Raw genomic sequence first — 19,624 nt, forward strand, 5'->3', positions numbered from 1 at the left:
GCCGGGGGGGGGGGGGGGGGGGGGGGGGGGGGGTTGGTGGCGGGGGCTCTTAACTGATTGTTGCGGCAGGCCGGGAAGCGACAATGTGTAGCGATGGGCAGAGGGACAAGGGAGAAGCTGATCTGTGAACAGGCGCTGTGTTTCTGACCACTAGCTGCATGTCTGGGCTGAAGTCTTCAACTGGAACATAGTGACTTTTCCAACAACTGGCAGTAATCATTTGCTTTTTGTGGTGACCAGTATAATGCCCATCAATACATATGTGCCCACCTGACTTATCCAACTGGTCATTCTTAAATGAGACCTGTAAATCACAGCACCACCAACATCTTTATTCCAAAACCCAAGAGACATATTGCTTCTAAAAACAGATGGTTTAATTTACTAAGTTAAAGGACAATTATGGACTGGTTTGTTGTTGCTAAAGATGTTTTTAAATCAATGAGTAATTATTCTTCATGCAAAGCCAATGATGATCCTTTTATCTGACATTATTCCTGACTTTCTGACATTATCTGACGACGATTATCCTTTTATCTGACATTTTTCCTTAATCCCCAACAGGGTCCACCTGGTCCAAAAGGTGACAAGGTAAGCGTCTTCCTCATAGACACTACATCCATCAATGATCAACAGTAGTGGAAAGGCTAGTGTTTCTTACACATTATTCATTATCCTGTACATTCACATTGTCAAGCATTCTGAAGCCTCACTGCAAGAGAGACCGTAATTAGGACATATTTAATCTCCTTTAAAAACCGAATGCATTAGATTAGATTAGAACAAAGACGCCATTAAACCCCATTACATATATAACCATTCCAAAAGAGTTTGGCCCGTCACTCTGACTCTTGTGTGACATGTATACATGGAGAAGATTGGAGAAGATCTACTCGCTGCCGTAACTCGCCCCTCCCGCACCGAACCCGTACTTTGTCACTTTATCATAATCAGATTCCATTCCAGAAGGTTTGGATTTGGATGGCGGTCTGCAGCCAATCCCACTGCAATGTGACATGGTACCGATGCCATGGCTCCTTTCAGGAAGTCCAAATCCCCACATCGTTCACCAACCCGCCATGCACTGCATAATTGCCTTCACGCCGAGTCCCGGGGATGAAGTGCTTTAACGCTTCGCCGAGCAGTCCTCCATAAAAGCAATGCCAAGCCCGAGAAACAGCCACACTGCCTCTTTATTAGTCCGAGGCCGGGCGACCGGCATGGAACAGCGAAACCCGGCCATGAAAAGATTAAAACCTTACGAATGTGTGAGCCACACAACATGGAAAGACTCCAGCGGGGAGTTGTCGAATCTCAGCGGGACGCAGGGGAGGGGGCCGCAAAACCTTTGGATGGCCAACGTGGCTGGTGGCTTTTATCACTTGGGCAAAAACGAGCGGCGCTTGGCGGGCGTCTCGGTACGGCCGGGGACGGCAGCGCTAAGGGTTACGACCTCCACGACCTTTCTGCCTCTCCATCGTGGCTCTTCCTGCGCACCCAGAAATCGGTTTACACACAATCAAAGATGCGAAAACACCCTCGAGCATGTGGACTACCAAAACCTCGGGGAAAATAAGGGCTTAAAGAACTGTCCGCAAGAAGTGGATAATTGACAGTTGCTAAATTAGATCCACCCGTTTAGAGGTTGAGCACTAATCTCAGTGCAGTCACTGCGATTTAGTGTTTTCTGCAAACTGCTCTCTGAAGACCTGCCAGCTCGGTGGTAGAACATAATGGAGATCACCAAAGACCATTTACATTCAAGCTAAGCCATGTGGCCACATGTTCGTGCCGTACGAAAAAAGCGTACTGCCACTACTCTGTGTTAACGCAGCACTTTCAATCTGACACACTGAATGTGATGAAATGCCTGTAAATGACTAAGCATTGCCAACGTAATGTGTGAACTCCCGACCATAGTTCAGACCATGCCTACATAGTACATGAGTGTTCCACAGCGCACACGTCTCTACATTTTAAAGGATGGTAAGGTTAAAACACGGTACAAATGACTCTCTAAACGCTACATTATTTTAGCCAGAATTTCACTGCTAGTATGAGACCTTGATGCTGCAAGGAAATGTGGGGATGGTTTGCGAGTTTGATTATTTTTTTAATGGAAGTTCCATTTATTTGAAAGCAGCATAAAATGCAACAAAAAAAAAAAAGTATCTTGAGTAGATGAAAATCTCCCTCTCCTTAACCCTGTGATAGGTATCCAGGTGTATGATCAGAGGCACTAAAGCATCGTTATAAACCAGCTGCCTTTAATGAGACTCAGCAACCACCGTTTCCCACTCTAGCTTCTGGAGGCTTTGTTAACGTGGTTCCTTCGCTAAAGCCATCTCTCGTTTCATCACGCCGGTAAAACCGAACAGGCTGGCAGTCACTTTAAGATGCCTGTGTCTGATTCTGTAAAAACTTGAGAGACTTTATATAAGCTTTACTCCTTTGCCAAGCACTGCTGATATGACCCTGGTGCTCGTCCTAAAGCCTGGCTGGAGTCTCCGATATGTGACTTTTTTCCATGGCCTTTTATGCTCCAGAATATAAGCTGAGTCTGAAATGGTACCGGTGCCGAGTCATGCTCATGCTGCCTCATGCGTCGGGAGCCCCTGGCCAGTCCTGCTTCCACAGACAATAAAGAAACCAACAGGCTAAATGATACCCTGCTTGTTCTCCTTTACAACCACAGCAGGATAAGCAAGAACTTGACCCCCTCGCCATCTCACACACACACACACAAACACACACACACACACACACACACACACACACACACACACTTTTCCCTTTCAGCTCACACACTCCCATGTCGACATCAGTCTGTGTTATCATAAGTGATTTTGCCCACAGCCGCAGTGAATTCCTGAGGCTGCGGGTATTAGCTTTCCTCATCAGTGTGTTTTGAATTATGTCTGCGTGGCGCTCCTCTTTCACCCTCTCTATCTGTGTGTGCACATGATATTAAACAATGACGTTCTCTCTCTCTCTCTCTCTCTCTCTCTCTCTCTCTCTCTCTCCTCCCCTGTTTTACAGGGCGATCAAGGCGACCAGGGACCGCGGGTATGTGGTCTGCGCTAGCGTGTGTTTTTTTCGTGTGCTGATGAATGTGTGTTATGTCTCGCCTATGGAAGCTTGGATGGAGCGTGTGACATGCATGGGGTCGTGTGGGCGGTGCGCACTCCAGTTCTCCAACCATAACAAACCTCCGTTAGGGTGGATGAATGAGGCACAGGGGGGTTGAACCATAAACACCTGAGGAAGCCATTATGAAAGGTCGGTACCCTCTGACCACTTTGGCTGCTTACAAGACTGTCTGCCTTCAGCGGAGGAGAGGTGAATGCAAACAGAACGAGAGCTTATTGTGATTCAGTACGGCTGAAGCTTTTCTACCAAATTCAACACCCTACCGTCCTCCGCTTCACGGTGACGTACGAGCACTGGAGGCAAACATCTCGTTTGAAGCACGTAATTATTTCCAGCTCGGCTCCTCGACATTTTGATAAATACGCGCCTCTTAAAGGATGATTATGAAGTGCACACTTTGCCACGGCTGGCAAATTCTGAAATAAATCACTCGCATATCTCATTTCAATATCTGCTTGCATGCAGACTGATTTGAAGTCATTACTCTGCAGCTGGACTACATAACGAGGTCCCCCTAACTGTGAACCACCTATTACGTCCACTTGTCTTTACTACATTAAGTGCCTGTCCAGCTTTTGCTCTTGCTCTTACTTACTGGCCTTTCATTGCATCTGTCACTGTCTTGGACGCACGCCAGGGGGGGTCGTGGTCGCTTACGGTGTCTCTAATTGATTTCTCCCACATGCTGGAGCATGCTGAGGTTAACTCGTGGTGACAGACCGTAGCCACGGGCCCCACTACCGGACCCTCTTAATCACGTCCGACACTGGTCGCTCACACCCGAGTTACCCACACGGGCCCCTAAAAAAAAGCGGTTCCACGGCACGGTTCTTCACATGGTGGACCCGGCACATATCGCACGGGGAGGCGAGTCGTGTTCTGATAACGTTTAGGTCAGTGATTTAGCTTTTATAACCAGGACTGCACTTAGTAGATCAGCGTGACGAGAGCAACGCAGAGCCAGCAACATGCCATCGCTGCTCCAGAACAAATGTACTTTTGGATCGGGGATCTTTCAGATCTCGCAAAGAATTCCAAGGATTATTTTATGATCGCTGCATTCAAATTGGGAGAATAGAATCACCCGCCGTGAAGGAACTCAATCCTGTGCCAGCCTGGACTGGATGAATGGGAATCCCTGGATTTCCCAGTGCAATCCATCTTAAAGCACAAATAAACAGTTTGAAATACTTATTACACACAGACAGGGAATGTTTGTGTAATTAACTTGCCATCATAACTTGACCCTGGCGCACGGAGAACAGGATACTACAAATGAAGAGGTTAGACATGCTTGTGACTGAATTGACTTTCCCACCAGGATGACATATTGACTTTACACATTAAATCAGTAAGGAAATGTAGTGGAAATTACGGTAATTTGCTTAATGAGCAAACTAGGAAATATGATATTTGCCCTTGACACCATTCTGCTGAAAAAGTAAAATTAGTTTCATCTGGGTTGGATTTCGATCAGAGCAGGCAAAGATTTTATGACTAGCTTAACACACAGTGCTACCAATGTTTTCAGACCTGGATCTAAATCTGGTAGCTATCATTTGGTAACTGATACACAGTATTAGGAAGACTAGTTACAATAATGAGATGATGTTGTCAAATATTCAGATGTAGGGCTGAGCTAAAAAACAATGCTCATGGAAGTTATACTATTGCAATCTATCGTTACTGTCATAAACATGCTTTGGAAACAGTAATTTTATAGAAGAAAAAGGTGTTCCAAACATGTGCCAGTACCAGCGGTGTTTGACCATTTCTAGTGATTTACTCATTATTAAACATTCACACAACATCCACAAATAGTGCTCAATATATAATAAAATTACTTAAACTGGAGTTTGATGGTCTTCTTAGGAAAAAACATTCTAAAGCAACGGGGTACAAAGACTAGCATAAAGTGACCAATTTATATAGGTGCTACAAGTGTCCAAAGAATTGACAGGTACTGTAGAAAAGAGAGATGTAATAGAAGTCTAATAGAAAAATGACACTTAAATGTCTTTGACCAGAACTCTGCAATAATGACTTCAAGTGAACAGCCTTAAATTGAAGTGTTATTCCACCAACCGTTACGCACATGTCAGGGTCATGGCCCTCTAAATTCCTTGGTTAAGGGGTCACAAGGTCAAAGGGTAAAAAAGCAGCACGTAAAAGCAGCCAGGAGTTAAACGAACACAAGTGGTAGCCACCAGTACTTCATACTCATTAACTTCATTTATCAGTCTGCCATTAAGGTGTGGGAGCCATTTTGTTCTCTGGGAGGCCTTTAGAGACCTGATATAGAGACTAGGCAGCTAATGGTTCTCTATTTTCTGTCTACCTTAAGTGATTCTGCACAATTCAGTACAAGCTTCTTTGGAACTCTACAAGTTATGATTTACCCAGGATGCAAAGTCCTCACAAATGTCAGAGGCATTATTCAATTTCATAGATCTCAAAATATATTCAAGAACAATGAGTTTCACATGCTATGCCTCAATAACCCCAAATGCCATTAAATGAAAGTGAGTTAAAATCATGATAATTTTTCAAGGATGCATGACAGGCCAAGATTATAGAGCCAGGGAGGTTTCTGTCAGTACCTGAATCTAAATCGCTGAGTTCACTTAAGCGCTGATAATCAACTACATGACACGGAACGTTTTTGTGGGGTTGCAGTCGCATCGGTTGGTGCAGGAGAGGACAAAGACGACGAGGAAAACTAGAACGGACACCTCGGCCACAAGCCGTGCTGCAGAACGCAGACTAAAACTATATTAAACAGCGCCAATCTCATTCTGATGTTAGATTCTAAACAGGGAGAAAACACCCCACGAAGAAACGAAACATTTTATAATCTCTAGAAAAAAAAATCACGTTAATGTGACGGCTGAATTGGCCTAGTCAAATAAATCAGGGGGAAATGGCAAATTAAAGCGTATTAGATTACATCTTAACAGTAACTTATATTGTCATCAGTTTTGATGTCAAGGGCAAATGGGTAGACTATCCATCAATTCCAGAGCACCGCTAATTATCTGATAAGGAGCAAAACAGAATCTGTAGTTAGTATTCTTAACCAGCTACTGAGGCATTTTCATTCTCGTCTGTGTGCCGAGTGAAACAGCAAAGACTACACACGCAAAGCCGCAGTAAAGTCGCACTGCTGTTTGACGCTGGCCTAGACGGCTATGCTCTTTCTACTTGTACACAGAAAACTACGAAAAATGCTCCTCTGGTTTAGTTATACTGGACGTCCCTTTCACCCACCCACCCACAGCTCGAGGACATCAGAGCAGCACACTGAGAGCTGCGGGGAGGTCAACGACGTAACGCCGGAGCCAAGCGCGCACGGTACATGAAGCCAGCTTATATTAGCCACAGGCATCTTGTAAAAGGTAATAGGATCAGGGCGAAGTCTCACTGTCTCCAAGCAACTTGATCAAGCCTATCATAAAATGAACAGAATCGGGTGCGGAGGCAGCGATCTGCCAAGCTTCATCGGAGTGCGACATAACTCAGGGGGCCAAGCAAAAGGGCCCCGTCCGGCCGATCGCCCGTCGATCCTCACGCGCCTCCTCCCACGCCACATTCTGAGGATGCTTGTGTGTTTATTAGCAGCACGTTGAGCAATATTGGCCCATCATCTGGAGTTACTGTAATTCTGTTTGAAAACGTATCTTCTTGACTTAAGCGCTGAAACGGGACACAGTCGGCTTTCCTGAGCTTCCAGCTATTAAATGAGCCATGAGATTTAAATTACTTCCCAAACATGGTAAGATGGAAAATCCTATAAACATGGCATTTCCCCATATTTATGGCAAGTATTTAAAAATCAGTGCTTGACTAATTCTTGGAATAATCTTTTTGGAGTTGGTTTTCATGTTGCATTGGGGTTTACTTTAAAGCAAACATTTTACTACAGTTAGAATTACAGATTTTATGTATTAGGGAAAATTAGAAAAATTAGTAGCAACTCCCCCTTTTGTTCTAAATTGACAAGTGTTTGGCAAAAAAACCATTTTCACGTCTAATGTATCTGGCACATTGACCTAGAACGCAAAACTACACCACCGACGTCTGTGGACTACCGAGAGCTCGCCCAATGTCTCATTCAGCATTTAAAACAACATTTCAGTTTGAACGTAGCTCAGTCGTTTGCGCAGGCATCGTGTCCTTCCAGCCGACCCACGTGCGGTACTGGGGTGGACGGCACTCCGCATGCTGGGTTTGCTTTTGTCATGTTGTGTGCTTGTGTTTGTGTTGTGCCATTGTGTCCCCAGGGGCTTCCTGGTCCACCCACCCTGGCTGCATTGCACAGCAATCAAATCCTGACTGTGAAGGTTTGTTCGGAATGGCCTAGTTGCTCAGGCAGACTCCACGGCACACACACTAAGATGACATACACCCACATTCTCGCTCCCTCAGGACCAGAAAACGACCGAGGCACCACTGTGGCGGATTAATCAAGTCCAATCAATTGCTTTTATGCCCCAAAGCCTCCAGGAGGCCCAGTTAAGTGCGCTCCTTTATGCCAGGGGTGCAGGAAGCCCAAGTCAGCGATGTTGGCTGCCTTTACCAGATGGAGAGTGGTAATGTGCAATAAACTAGAAACAGGACTTGGACTTTCTAACAAAGATACTGTCTGGACAATGACCATGAATGTGGTCACTTCAAACGGCACGAGAAATGATGAAGTGAAAAATTATCATCCAAGGAAATGCCCATGGTTTGAATTTCACTCTCCATATTACTGTCAACGCCTACATAAATGTAAAACGAAAAATAAATAAATAATATATATATATATGATTAAGTTCACTGGAAACACGAATCTCTTTTTTAAAATAATGGTTGTAATTTCATTGGAAACATAAATCTAAAATGTAATTCTAAAGTGGCAGAAAGTATGGAATACTTCAATCGTTTCTGACCTTGTAAACACACACACCTCCTTAACAAGTATAAATAGCCTCTGAGCAACAGACAAACATGGCACTGAGCGTGTGCAGCTCCTGGGGTCTGTCTTGGCACTAAGCATTACTGTGATGACAGTGCTTTCAAATGAGCAGAAATAGACATTTTTCCTTGGGCCAGCGAGCTTTAAGTGGGTGTCCCAGCTCCCCCAAAGTGGTATCCGAACAGAATCCAGAGTTCTGAAGCCACCGCCATGGAAAAGTGTGGATTTCTGCCCATGCATGGAGGCACTGAGGCCGGGCCTCTGACTCCACTACTTGATCTAATCTATTTTTATCCTTTTCCCCCCCACCAAACTTCCTCCTTCTTCCGGGACCTCATGCAACTATATTCTCTCCAACCTCTCTCACCTCTGACCTCCGACCTCTTGACCTCACACACCTGCTTCAGATGGTCTTCCCTAAGATCAATCATGGCTTTCTTTCTGCTGACCAGCAGCTCATTAAACGCCGGCTCATTAAGGTAGTGCTTGATCTCGCTCCACTCTCTCTCTCTCTCTCTCTCTCTCTCTCTCTCTCTCACTCTCTCTCTCTCTGTTACCACTCCACAAAGCTCCTCCTCCTGGCCTTCCTCATCCTATCCAAACTTTCAATTCTCACTTCCAATCCTCAGGCTGGCCAATGAATAAGCAACAACGAACAGTGGTCAATCTCAGCTTGTAGTGGTGTTTTGTCAATGTTTTAGTGCTCATATATATTAGGTTTGTTTTAAACTATACTAAAACAAATAATCAATAAGGTTAGAATTTAATTCATTAAAAAAAAAGAGTGACTGTTCTCCGACACATTTATGTTAAACAATGAAGAACTGTGCACAATAGTCTCAAATGCAAAACTAGGGAGACTACAGCTAAACCACAGCAAGCCACCTCATAAAGATGGTCAGTTATAATAGAAGTTGCATAGTTCATGTGGTGTTACTAGCTGTTGAACGCTGTTGTAATTTGACAGTTTTCAAAATCTTCATCACACATCAAGTTGGATGGAAATCTGTAATTAAAGGCCATTAAGCACTAAAATTCCAACAGGAGATTGTCAAAGAAGAGCTACACTCCATAAATCAGTGGATTAAAATCACTGATTTATCATATCTATATTTATTTTGGTAGTGTTGAGACAAAAGCTCCCTCCATATTGTCTATAGCCATTTCCATTGTCCTTTCCCTCTTTACCTAGTTTGCTCTGTCCATGCAAAATGTCTTATAAAACTGCATCATACTCTGTCTTCATACCTCTGCCTTATGTTACTCAGGGTGACCAGGGTCAAGCCGGACCCCCAGGACCCCCTGGACCTCCAGGACCCCCTGGCCCCAGGGGCCCCCCAGGGGACACAGGAAAGGACGGTCCTAGGGGAGCTCCAGGCCTACCGGTGAGCGGTCCACATTTGCATTTCACTTTCATTGAGAAAGGAAACAGCTAAAAAAGTGTGCAGAAGGACGAGGTGGATGTGAAATGAACGTTGCCGTAACCCACAGCGGGAAGAAGCAACCCTGCGTCTCAGAAACACCCCTGCTTCCAGAAATCTGTCTGTGCTGTGGCGATTGATAGCAATTACTTTCACTTTCCACCAAACATAACCACTTCCATATGTGCAATACTGTCGGTGGCACAGTGCGTTAATTTATATAGACCTGAGAAAGATTAAAAAAAGGGGGGAAAGAAAAACAAAAAACAGTTCAATTACGTACCTACATAAAAGCTTCCTATGGTCCCAACGTGATCTCTGCTTTTTTCCCCTGATTTGTGGCAAGTGTGCAAAAATATTTAGTCATTTTAGCAGTTTTGCTTCAGGCTAGAACATTATGTTTTTAGACTTTCCAATTTCTCGCCTCGAAAAATGTCATGCTGTTTTGTTATCATTTTTGAAATGTAGTGGACCAATCACTCATATCCACGCCTTAATAAGAGCCAGTCCGAAAAGACACATGGATTGCAGAGTGATAGAATTCAAAGGAGTTGTCACTCTATCACATAAACCAGGATTTCTGTGTTAAATGCTTTTGTGAAAAGTAGCTCAAATTTAACTTTAAAGTCAAGTTACAGAGAAACAGACAGTTAGCCTACATGACGAAAGAAAGAGAAAGGCTACATGATGAAAAAAAGATTTAGCACTTGCAGAATCACATGTTGCAATTTGCTGTTTTGCAGGGTGATCCCGGAAGCCCAGGAGAGCTCGGTCCTGCGGTAAGCAGTGTGTTACATGCTAAGAAGCACTGCATACTTGTCCAAAATAAACGGCATAACTATGCAATAGTCTGCTGAGATAACCTTTAATAGTACTTGTGAATTCCATTATTACATCGCAATCAACACTCCAATCACAGTCCAGAAACACCTATGACTTGCCAGTACCAATGTTTACATTTTCATGATTTGGCAGACGGGCTTATCCAGAACAATTTACATATTTATCAATATGACAGTAGGGCAGAGCTTTCTGGGAATCAAATATATGGTGTTGGTGTTACAAGCACCATTCTCTATGTAGAGATCCTACAAATATCTGTTAGAACACTCACAAACGTTTTGCATGTGTGTCTGTTAGGAGAACACACACTGAACGAGCAGTGTTATAAAATGAAAGCAATGAGCCACCTAACCAACTACCAAATAAAATCTGCTAATTGTGACTATTGATTGTGACTTTTCCGCAAAGGTGAAATACTACACGAATATTTGTGAGGCCGTAATTGATACATATTGATACTGCTGATGCAAAAGAAATACTAACAGGGCATTTGGAACATGTTATATTTAGATCTACTATGATCCATAAAACACAATGACTTAATAGCTGCTCCAACCAAAATTATGGCAGTCCTGTTTGATGGAAAAATTCTGCACTGTCAATTTCTTCATGTCTTTCAGAAACTGACAAATGACTGAACTATGCAGTCTAAAATAACCAAAATCCATTTTAATGAGCTTAATTCTTATGCTGTCCAACAATAATCAATCCAGTAAATGCCTTTTATGCCAGTGATTCAAAATCATTTGTGAAGTCAATTTAATGGAATTAGAGACGCAGCATTTTGGTGTAAAAATAAACGAACCCAGACGCAAACAGATTTTTAACCCAGTAACACATTTAAAATCAGATTTATCTGAAGACGTTTGAGTCAAAACAGCAATACATTTCGAGATGCCTTCTAAAAAAAATATTTTCACACATGAAACTTATTACAAATTCCAAACTGTCCCAATTAACAGAAACATTATCCTTCTTTTAGGTGTCTGGCAAAGTGTTTTACTGATCAATTGCCCTTAGAAATTATTGCATAGAATACTTCAGCTTGGACCAGTGTTAAGAGAGTGAGGACTGAACATAGGGTCCACAGGGAGATGTGCACGTTCTTGAGAACATAGTCAGGTGTCAGATGTGTGGAGGTATCATACATGATCCACATACATCATCACAGAGGGAATCACAAAGGATAGAGAACAGACAGATGGGGAAACGTAATTAGGTGTGTTTTGGTCACGTTGTGCATATGTTTCAATGAAAACTACAGAACAGATTTTACTTTCATGGAGACTTCGTTTCACCTTTTCCAATTTCCTCTTTTAATGAGAAGAGAGGAAATGAAATATCGAGGTTGATGTGATATTTAACGTTCTCCAACGTGTGTGTAGCACCAGAACTGTGTGTTATTAGCACCCAAGTCCCAGAGTGGAGAATGTTCATTCAGAAAGCCACTGTAAGAGGGAGAAAATTACCTGGACATTCCTTTCAGAATAAGCTAAAGCCTTATGTCTCAGAGGTCTATGCCTCTACAGACAAAGCATAATACTGACAAGTAATGTAATTATCAGAGAATCCAGCTGCACCTACACCAGCACACAAGTGTAAACAACTATCCCCACTGTCATAAAATAAATAGGAATCTCACTGAAATGAAATAACAAAAGCATGCTACCAGATGTCAATCTTAGTCTTCTTCTTGGTATCTTGCCTTAATACCTTTATGGAAACTTCTAATATTGTCTAAGCATTCACCAGGGCCAGAGTCTCAAGCATGTGAGAAAACTTTAAGGTGTAAAGAACGCTTATAGAAAAGAAGAAAAAAAAACATGTTTCAGGCAAGAGAATGAAGACATCTCAAGATCATCATTACTGCACGGCGTCCCACTGGAGACCGATGCCTACTTAGCATAGTCTTGCACTTAGATAGAGATTCTACTGTCAAACAGGCGAATTCCACAGTTTTCCAAAGACATCCAACACATGTGGTCCTGGTTATAAAGATTGGGTTCTTGTGGAGCAGGGAAGAGGAGAAAGAGAGGAATGGTTGCAGGATCTGCGGGGGAATTATCAGTGCCATAAGGCTGCTCTGGGGAGAATTAAGAGACCCTCCTCTTTCCAGAGGTGGTTTGCAGTCTAGCGCGCAGTTCTCAATTGGGGCTTGGGGATGGCGGAGAGGGGGGGGGGTTGTGGCTAAATACGCCGCATCAGTGAGACGTGCAGCTTTGCGGCGTACGTAAAAGGCATTACATGTGTGGGAGCATGCACATGGGAGATCTTACAGTGACTGCACATTATGCTGTCCTTGAGCTGCTGGGATAGGGGCCAACCTTGTGCCAGCACCTGAAATCAGATTCTGCAGTGTATGGAAATGCAACTTATGACTGTTACTTATTAAGGAATTTGTTAAACCCAAAATCTTTTGGATTTCATTGTCAAATGACTGCGACACTCCATTGGTTTATAGTATCCCCAACCTTTGTGACACAATGTTTCTCCACATAAAATGTGTATAGAACAAAATCTCTAATCGTTAAATGACATGGTTAGATGGGTTAGATGTAATCAAATGTTTACTTGTGAAAATCTTGTTTTTAACCAATGGGATTGAACGGGATACAGCAAGCAGGCGCGGAGTATATTTACTGGGCATTTTATGGGAATCTGAAGGCGGAATGATGAAAGAGGCAGACAGATAGGAATCACTGGCAAACCCAAACGTACAAACTGAAAACCGACCAATCAGATTATCATGTTATCTTATAATGCGAGGAAAGGACAGAAACACAAACCAGACGTAACAAAAGATTAAGGCTCAGCCTTGCACAATATCACAGCAAGACCTCATTATAATATTTATAATGAGGCAAATGAGTAAGCATATATACAAGTCATAACGAGTCTATGAATAAGGAACAGGTGTGTGCGATCATTAGTAGGAAACGCCAGTTCATCAATGAATCAAACTTTCCTCTTTATTCATGTACTCCCCTTAATACCTTTAAATCAACCAGATGTAAAAGTTCTTTACTGAATTAGTCAGTATTTCAGACTGGGGAAGACTGAATTGGTTACGGACCTTTAAAAAGTGTTCCATGGAGTCAAAAGAGGTTTGTCAGGAATTTGTACTCAATAACTCTATTGTCAGTGACTTTGGAGAATAATTTCCATTCAGTCTGGCATGCAATTCCATTCAATCTGTCGGGACATGAGAGGAAACTAGCTGTTTATTATTTGAATCCATACCTAATAATATTTTCCCACTTATGTTCTTTCTTTGAATCATTATCTGATCCCCTAAATGCTAAGACAAAGCTTTGGGTTAAGACCTGTTTGGAATATGTGGTAGGCAGGATGTAACATCTGTAGGGAGAGACCACAGGCTGTCGGTAGGCATATGGACAATCTCAGGCTCCTAATGCACTATTTACTAAGAACTCCATCACACAGGGGGAAGGAGGGAGTGTTAAACTTGATACATCCAGTATGGCTTAAACATGTCCTAATATACGCCATGATTCATTGCCACGGTCAAACACAGGGCTGGCGCTCAATTAGACCGCGCAAGCCGAGATCCATCAAACAGATAATGGCATTCTCGCTTCATGCCACGCTGCGGCCTTGTTCGGGCCGTCGGCAACCTCAGAGGAATCTTCTGGATTCCCCAGAGTGAGGAGACCCGTCTTTGATGAGGCAAACAGCGGCTGCTTACTGTTAATCTGGGGTCCACGTTTTTATTTGATTGGTTCTTGGCAAAGCATGTGCGCTGTGACAGACTAGCAGGGGGACTGATACAGCGCAGTGCCCCCTGTCACGTTTTGTGGGTCCAAGACTGCGGGGAGACAGAGCCACAGTGCTTTCGTCTCCCAGTCCTTTCCTGTCACTCATGGATTGTTCTGAGGCGGACAACGTCCCTCGTGCAGACTTGGGTTACACCGTGGTCCTTTGACCGTCTGACCTGAAGCAGAGTTTAAGATGTCTTCACACTGAGAAAGAACCTTGTTGTAAACACCAGGGAGTATATTTTAGTGAGTATTTACACATACCTGGCCATTCAACTCCACTTTGGGACTCCTTCAGGGGTGGAATATTAGAGGCAAGAAACACATTAGCTGCCCCTTACAGCAGACATAGAAATCACTTATTTATTATCACTTATTATCACTTATTTTGCGTGTTTCTTGTATTTCTGTGCAGTGAAATACTGCCCCTGATCTTAATTTGGAGCCATGTAGCTATTATAATCTGCACCAAGGAAAGGTCAGGATGAGGTTTTCACACGCACACACACACAAAAAAATAATAATAATCACCCATATTATAAGCATGATCATGAATGGGACCTTATTAAAGACTAGAGTTTATAATTCTGTGGAGAAACAGGCTAAAAGAACAGTACAGCTTTTCCTTTTTCCATTCAAAATGGAAACAAGGCTCTGATTGTGATTCTTGTTTCAACCAAAAGGCCTCGGGGGCTTGCTTTAACTATGTGCAAACTTTGCTTGGGCAGCGCAAGCAGCCTCTAAGGACTGGGCTGGCAGAGCAAGCGGTATTATTTCATACATTATGACTTCTTTTCTATCTTCTTCTCTTTCCAGGGACCTGAGGGCCCTCCAGGAACCAAGGTAGAGTACAAGTCAACTTTACCAGATTGCTATTCTTTTGTCAAATATTCACAATTCATAGCAAATGACCGAGTTGTCATAGTATTAAATTAGCTCAAACATGGATTCATATTAGGTAGGAAAACTGATATACTCTGTGCACTGTCTTAATAGCTTATTAGCATATGATATATTATTAGCATATTATCTGGCTTTGATGGTCACCAGATGTAGGGTGTTGTGTCAATTACAGAAAAGGCCAGAGTCGAGAACAGTTTGTTCGAGTGATAAATAATAACCTAAAACTGGACACTTTGCAAAGAGCAAGGCAACCAATAAACATAAAGGGAATCTCACTTCAGTTGTTGAAAAAGATGTAAAATAATGTAAATCTTACATGTTGTGACAGAAAGCATTGGTGCAAAATTGGTCTATAGTGGTAATACCTACTTTGTCACCTATTTTGTGCTCTGACCTTTTCTCTTTTTTCTGAGTTTTGGATCAACCTTGTAAAATCATCTTGTCTAAGAAGGGATTGAAACAGACTCAAAATGAAAGCTGTCTTTAGATGATTGGGCAGGTTTATCTGTATACAGTATGAGCAAAACAGTGCTGACTTGAGTAATTATGTGAAACCCCACTTGCAAACCCACAAAAATGTTATGAGAGGTGATCCATGTCTGCCTTATGTTTATGTTTTAAAGTGAAATGTCAGCTTACAGGTATAGCAAACTACATTAAAAGGTTGAACTTTCCCACTTTAAATAAATATGTCATTTGCCTTGCTTACCTTGAGGTGAAAGAAACATGATTATGTCCAGATACAGTCCCACAGGATTAAGGAAGGTGTGTGTGTGTGTGTGTGTGTGTGTGTGTGTGTGTGTGTGTGTGTGTGTGTGTGTGTGCGTGTGTGTGTGTGTGTGTGTGTGTGTGAGTTTACAGGGAATACCTGCTGTTAGAGATGTAGTGGAGTGTAGTAAACATGGTTTCCAAATAAAACGGAGGTCCTTTACCAGCTGTGCAAGCAGATTTCACACCCTTGTGTGCTGACATTTTCTATCAGCATACATATGTACTCGCGCAAAATGTCAGTTTGAGGGTCTGCGTTGGAAAACAAATCTAGAACTGCCATTCCGTCTTGCCATCAAGTAGTTGCAATTGTTTTCCAAAGTAAGCTAATTAGACACTCCCTCTGTGATCGACAGGCCCCACGTTACTCAGGGGCACAATGACACACGGCTGCATTAATAACTCATAAACTACTGGCTCCACCTAAGGCCCTCATTTGGGCGTAGCCTGGGGCTGAGCACAGTCCTAAGACCTCAGCGGCAACAGAAACTCTGTCCTCTTACTGGGTCTCATTCATTAAAAAACATTTTGATCTGTTTTTTCCTTGGCGAACTGCTGATGGTACAAATAAAGAGATGTTAATGAGCTCTGAATTTACACCCAATCTAGTGAGTGGATGGTGGATGACAATACCATATCTTGCTCCACACTGGTACAAGATTATATTGCTAAAGTGAAGCATCTGTTAACCACAACATGTAGAGTGTTAGGTAATTAAAGGCTCCAATCCATTGAGACTAGACAAGCTTAAAAACCATATAAACACAGCAGAGCTCTGTCTAGTCAGTGCCCCCTGTGCCAGACCTCTTTTGCTAGCCTCAATACACAAAATATTTGTTCTGGCACTCTTAACAAACCATGCTCAGTGGTCACCAGGGGAATCAAAGACTTTAAGTACTTGCGGCCTCTATTTTTAGCCCAGTCTGTTAGCACTGCTGTGTCTTGTAAGGCCCCACAAGAGAGAGACGTTTCACACTTTGATGAGGACCTGCTTCTTCTTAAACAGCGGTGCCAGTTTGCTGCTTTTAGTGTTTATTGAGTAGATGTGAGCACAGCTCCTGAGATGTTTACAGCTCCAATTAAATAGAGATGAAAAGAAAAAAAAGTACAATTTCATTTCCAGACTTTCAAGAGTGAAATCTGAACAGATTTTTTTTATTGTTGTTTTTGACTTGTAGGGTTCCATAGGACTGCCTGGCATCCCAGGTATTGATGGATTAAAGGTAAGATTACAGATTACTTATGGCATATAATTATGTAGCATTAACCATAGGGTCTGGAATAGTGATTTCAGCACTCTATAAAAACCATATTATATTTGTTATTATGGCTCACCAACCTTCTGCCTCAAGGCTTCAATAATAGCCATATCTAAGGGGGGTTAAAATGATTTCCTGCCTAACCTTTTCAAAGCTGGAGTAAACCAGGCCATCTAAGTTTACAGTCACGAGCTGTCTGATCAACCAAAACTGAGTAATATTCCAGGATCAACATGTGAAAACTCAACACCATTGAGTTCTTTTCCAAAAAAGTAAAAGCCCCTTTAAAATACACTTTAAAGACCCGATCTCACCGCCTCACTAACACAGCCCCAGTAAAACATACACGAAAGACTGACTGTAAACCCCTTGTTAATTCTAGAGTGATTATGCTATTGTGTTTACCAAAACAAGGTACTGATTTTATGTATACAAACTCTGTGCTGAAAGCAAATCATATAAAAGATGTTTATTTCCACAATGATCTGTGAGAGTGACCAAAATATGAAAGCAACGCACACTAGATCTGTAGTCTGTACAGATTACATAAGATTACATTTAATAAGATATGAACAGATAAGATGACTGCACAATGCTAATTCAGTTTGGAAACAATGATTCTAAATAAATGAATCATTTGGAATTATTGATTCATTGAATGAATTCATTGATTCATCTAATTCCATAGATGAGTTTGGAATATGTGGTTAGGCTTTATGAAATGCAGAGGCTGTACCGCTTTAAAATTGATGCGGTTGTTCAAGTACTTTATAGTCATTTGTAAGTTTTAAAAGATACCTACAGTGAAACTTAATCTCCCAGAAAAGTCAATACAGAATATTAAAAGGAAATTAAAAGAGAAAAAAAATCAATGAAGTAGTAATATTTTAAACTTTGGAGCATAAGAAAAAAAAACTATTAAAAACTATTATATTTATCTTGTTGATGATAACCGTAATGATAAATGTCTATAGAACAGCTAAAGGCATTCGGATTTCATACAGTATAAACTCTTATGTGGGTAAATGTAATGGACTGAAACAGTCACTGAACAGAAAGATAATACGCTTGTTGGCTGAGTGACTCCAGACCCCATGATTAGTCCATTCTACTCACTTTCCTTTTCCTCTAGGGTGGTGAGATCAACATGGACGGTCTTACATGTTGTGTTTTCCACTTTTCCAGTGTTTACATTGTCATTCCTCACTATAACTATAACCAACTAGATAGTGACCTTTTTAAGGTTGAACATATAAAATGTATTTATGACGTTAACATTGGAACCAATTGTGCTTATTTCTTACACAAAATATAAAATACACTCTCATACCCATCAACACTGCGCTATAAAAAAGAGGCAGGTTTCAAATAGGTTTAAATTCGTAGTAAAATGCAATAAAAACCTACCAGAAGTTCAAGTCAACGTTTAAAATTTACATAACAAAAAACATCAAGTCCAAACATTGTGGGAGATGTGCGTGTGTGTGTGTTAGGGTAGACAATCAATCATTAACACAATCATATGCTTGCAACTCCTAACAAAGTGTGTAATAAAAGCAAACGCTGACAATGAGAACCGACACGACAGCGTACCCTCATCTTCATGTTTGGTCGTTTACCCCATCGTGCTTTACGCTAAAGTCGGTTCAGCCGACTTCAATGACGTGGCTATTATTTCCTCCCCTTAAATGGGATAGGTCTTGCACCAATTAGGAATTAGCAAGAGTATTTCTTATTTTTGGGAACAGTGCCATCATTTTAGTATGGGTGGAGGATTTGCACACAGCCCAGTGGCGAGTGACACACACCAGGCAGGGTCATTTGTGCCTGTTCACCTCGCACTCCATGTTCCCGAAAATCTCTTAATTAAGCTTAATAACCTTCAAAAATATCACCACAGCATTTAACAAAGGTAATATCTTTACTGTACTCAAATTTATAATTAGTAGTGATAGCAGAGAAAAGCAGCGAGCAGAAGTCACTCCCTTAGGAGTGTCATTAACCTTCACTCTTTGAGGTCTCTTAGACAACAAGGACACAAAGTGCCACTGACGTGAAGCCGCACTCTTACATACTTTGGCCCTACTTGCACACTAAAACTCCCTCTTGTGGACAATCTCCAGTCTGCTAAACATGTGTGAATGAGTGCTAAAGGAAAAAGGATACAAAACAAAAGTCCCCATTGCTGGACCTTGGACACCAAATTAAAGGGGTTGGTGATATTGAAAAGCCAAACTGTTGTCAATGTAAAAGCATCCACATACGAGTATTCCTGCATAAGAGCAGGGGACGGTCAGCAGCCTGCCTGGAATTAGTGTCTCGACGGAGTTGACAGGACACGTCAGTAGTTCATGGTTACAGAGATGAGAACTTCAGAGACTGCACTTTTTTTTTTTTTTTGCCATTGGGGTGATTACAGATCATGTTCTAACACACAGGTACCAGATGATGTTACAACAGAGGTTAAAACTCAGGTACCATTACCTTTGTGGGGACTATATCATGCCTACAGGCCTAGTTTGTCCTTGCATATACAGCTCTCACCTT

General features: G+C 42.1%; 1 protein-coding gene across 8 annotated transcripts in view; it reads left to right on the plus strand.

The window, feature by feature from the left end:
• col25a1 (collagen type XXV alpha 1 chain) overlaps positions 1 to 19,624 on the plus strand; it is a 134,555-nt gene that overhangs the window by 80,398 nt on the left and 34,533 nt on the right. For 7 of the 8 annotated variants that reach the window (XM_076972413.1, XM_076972408.1, XM_076972406.1 and 4 more), the window contains 7 exons: positions 565 to 591; positions 3,040 to 3,066; positions 8,515 to 8,586; positions 9,376 to 9,492; positions 10,272 to 10,307; positions 14,964 to 14,990; positions 16,997 to 17,041. In XM_076972413.1, the coding sequence (XP_076828528.1) occupies positions 565 to 591; positions 3,040 to 3,066; positions 8,515 to 8,586; positions 9,376 to 9,492; positions 10,272 to 10,307; positions 14,964 to 14,990; positions 16,997 to 17,041 (351 nt within the window). Of the gene's footprint in view, positions 1 to 564; positions 592 to 3,039; positions 3,067 to 7,430; positions 7,491 to 8,514; positions 8,587 to 9,375; positions 9,493 to 10,271; positions 10,308 to 14,963; positions 14,991 to 16,996; positions 17,042 to 19,624 lie in introns of all 8 variants that reach the window. The other variant, XM_076972407.1, reaches the window with a different exon arrangement.

Source organism: Brachyhypopomus gauderio, chromosome 14 (assembly GCF_052324685.1).
Source record: "Brachyhypopomus gauderio isolate BG-103 chromosome 14, BGAUD_0.2, whole genome shotgun sequence".
Classification (NCBI taxonomy): domain Eukaryota; kingdom Metazoa; phylum Chordata; class Actinopteri; order Gymnotiformes; family Hypopomidae; genus Brachyhypopomus; species Brachyhypopomus gauderio.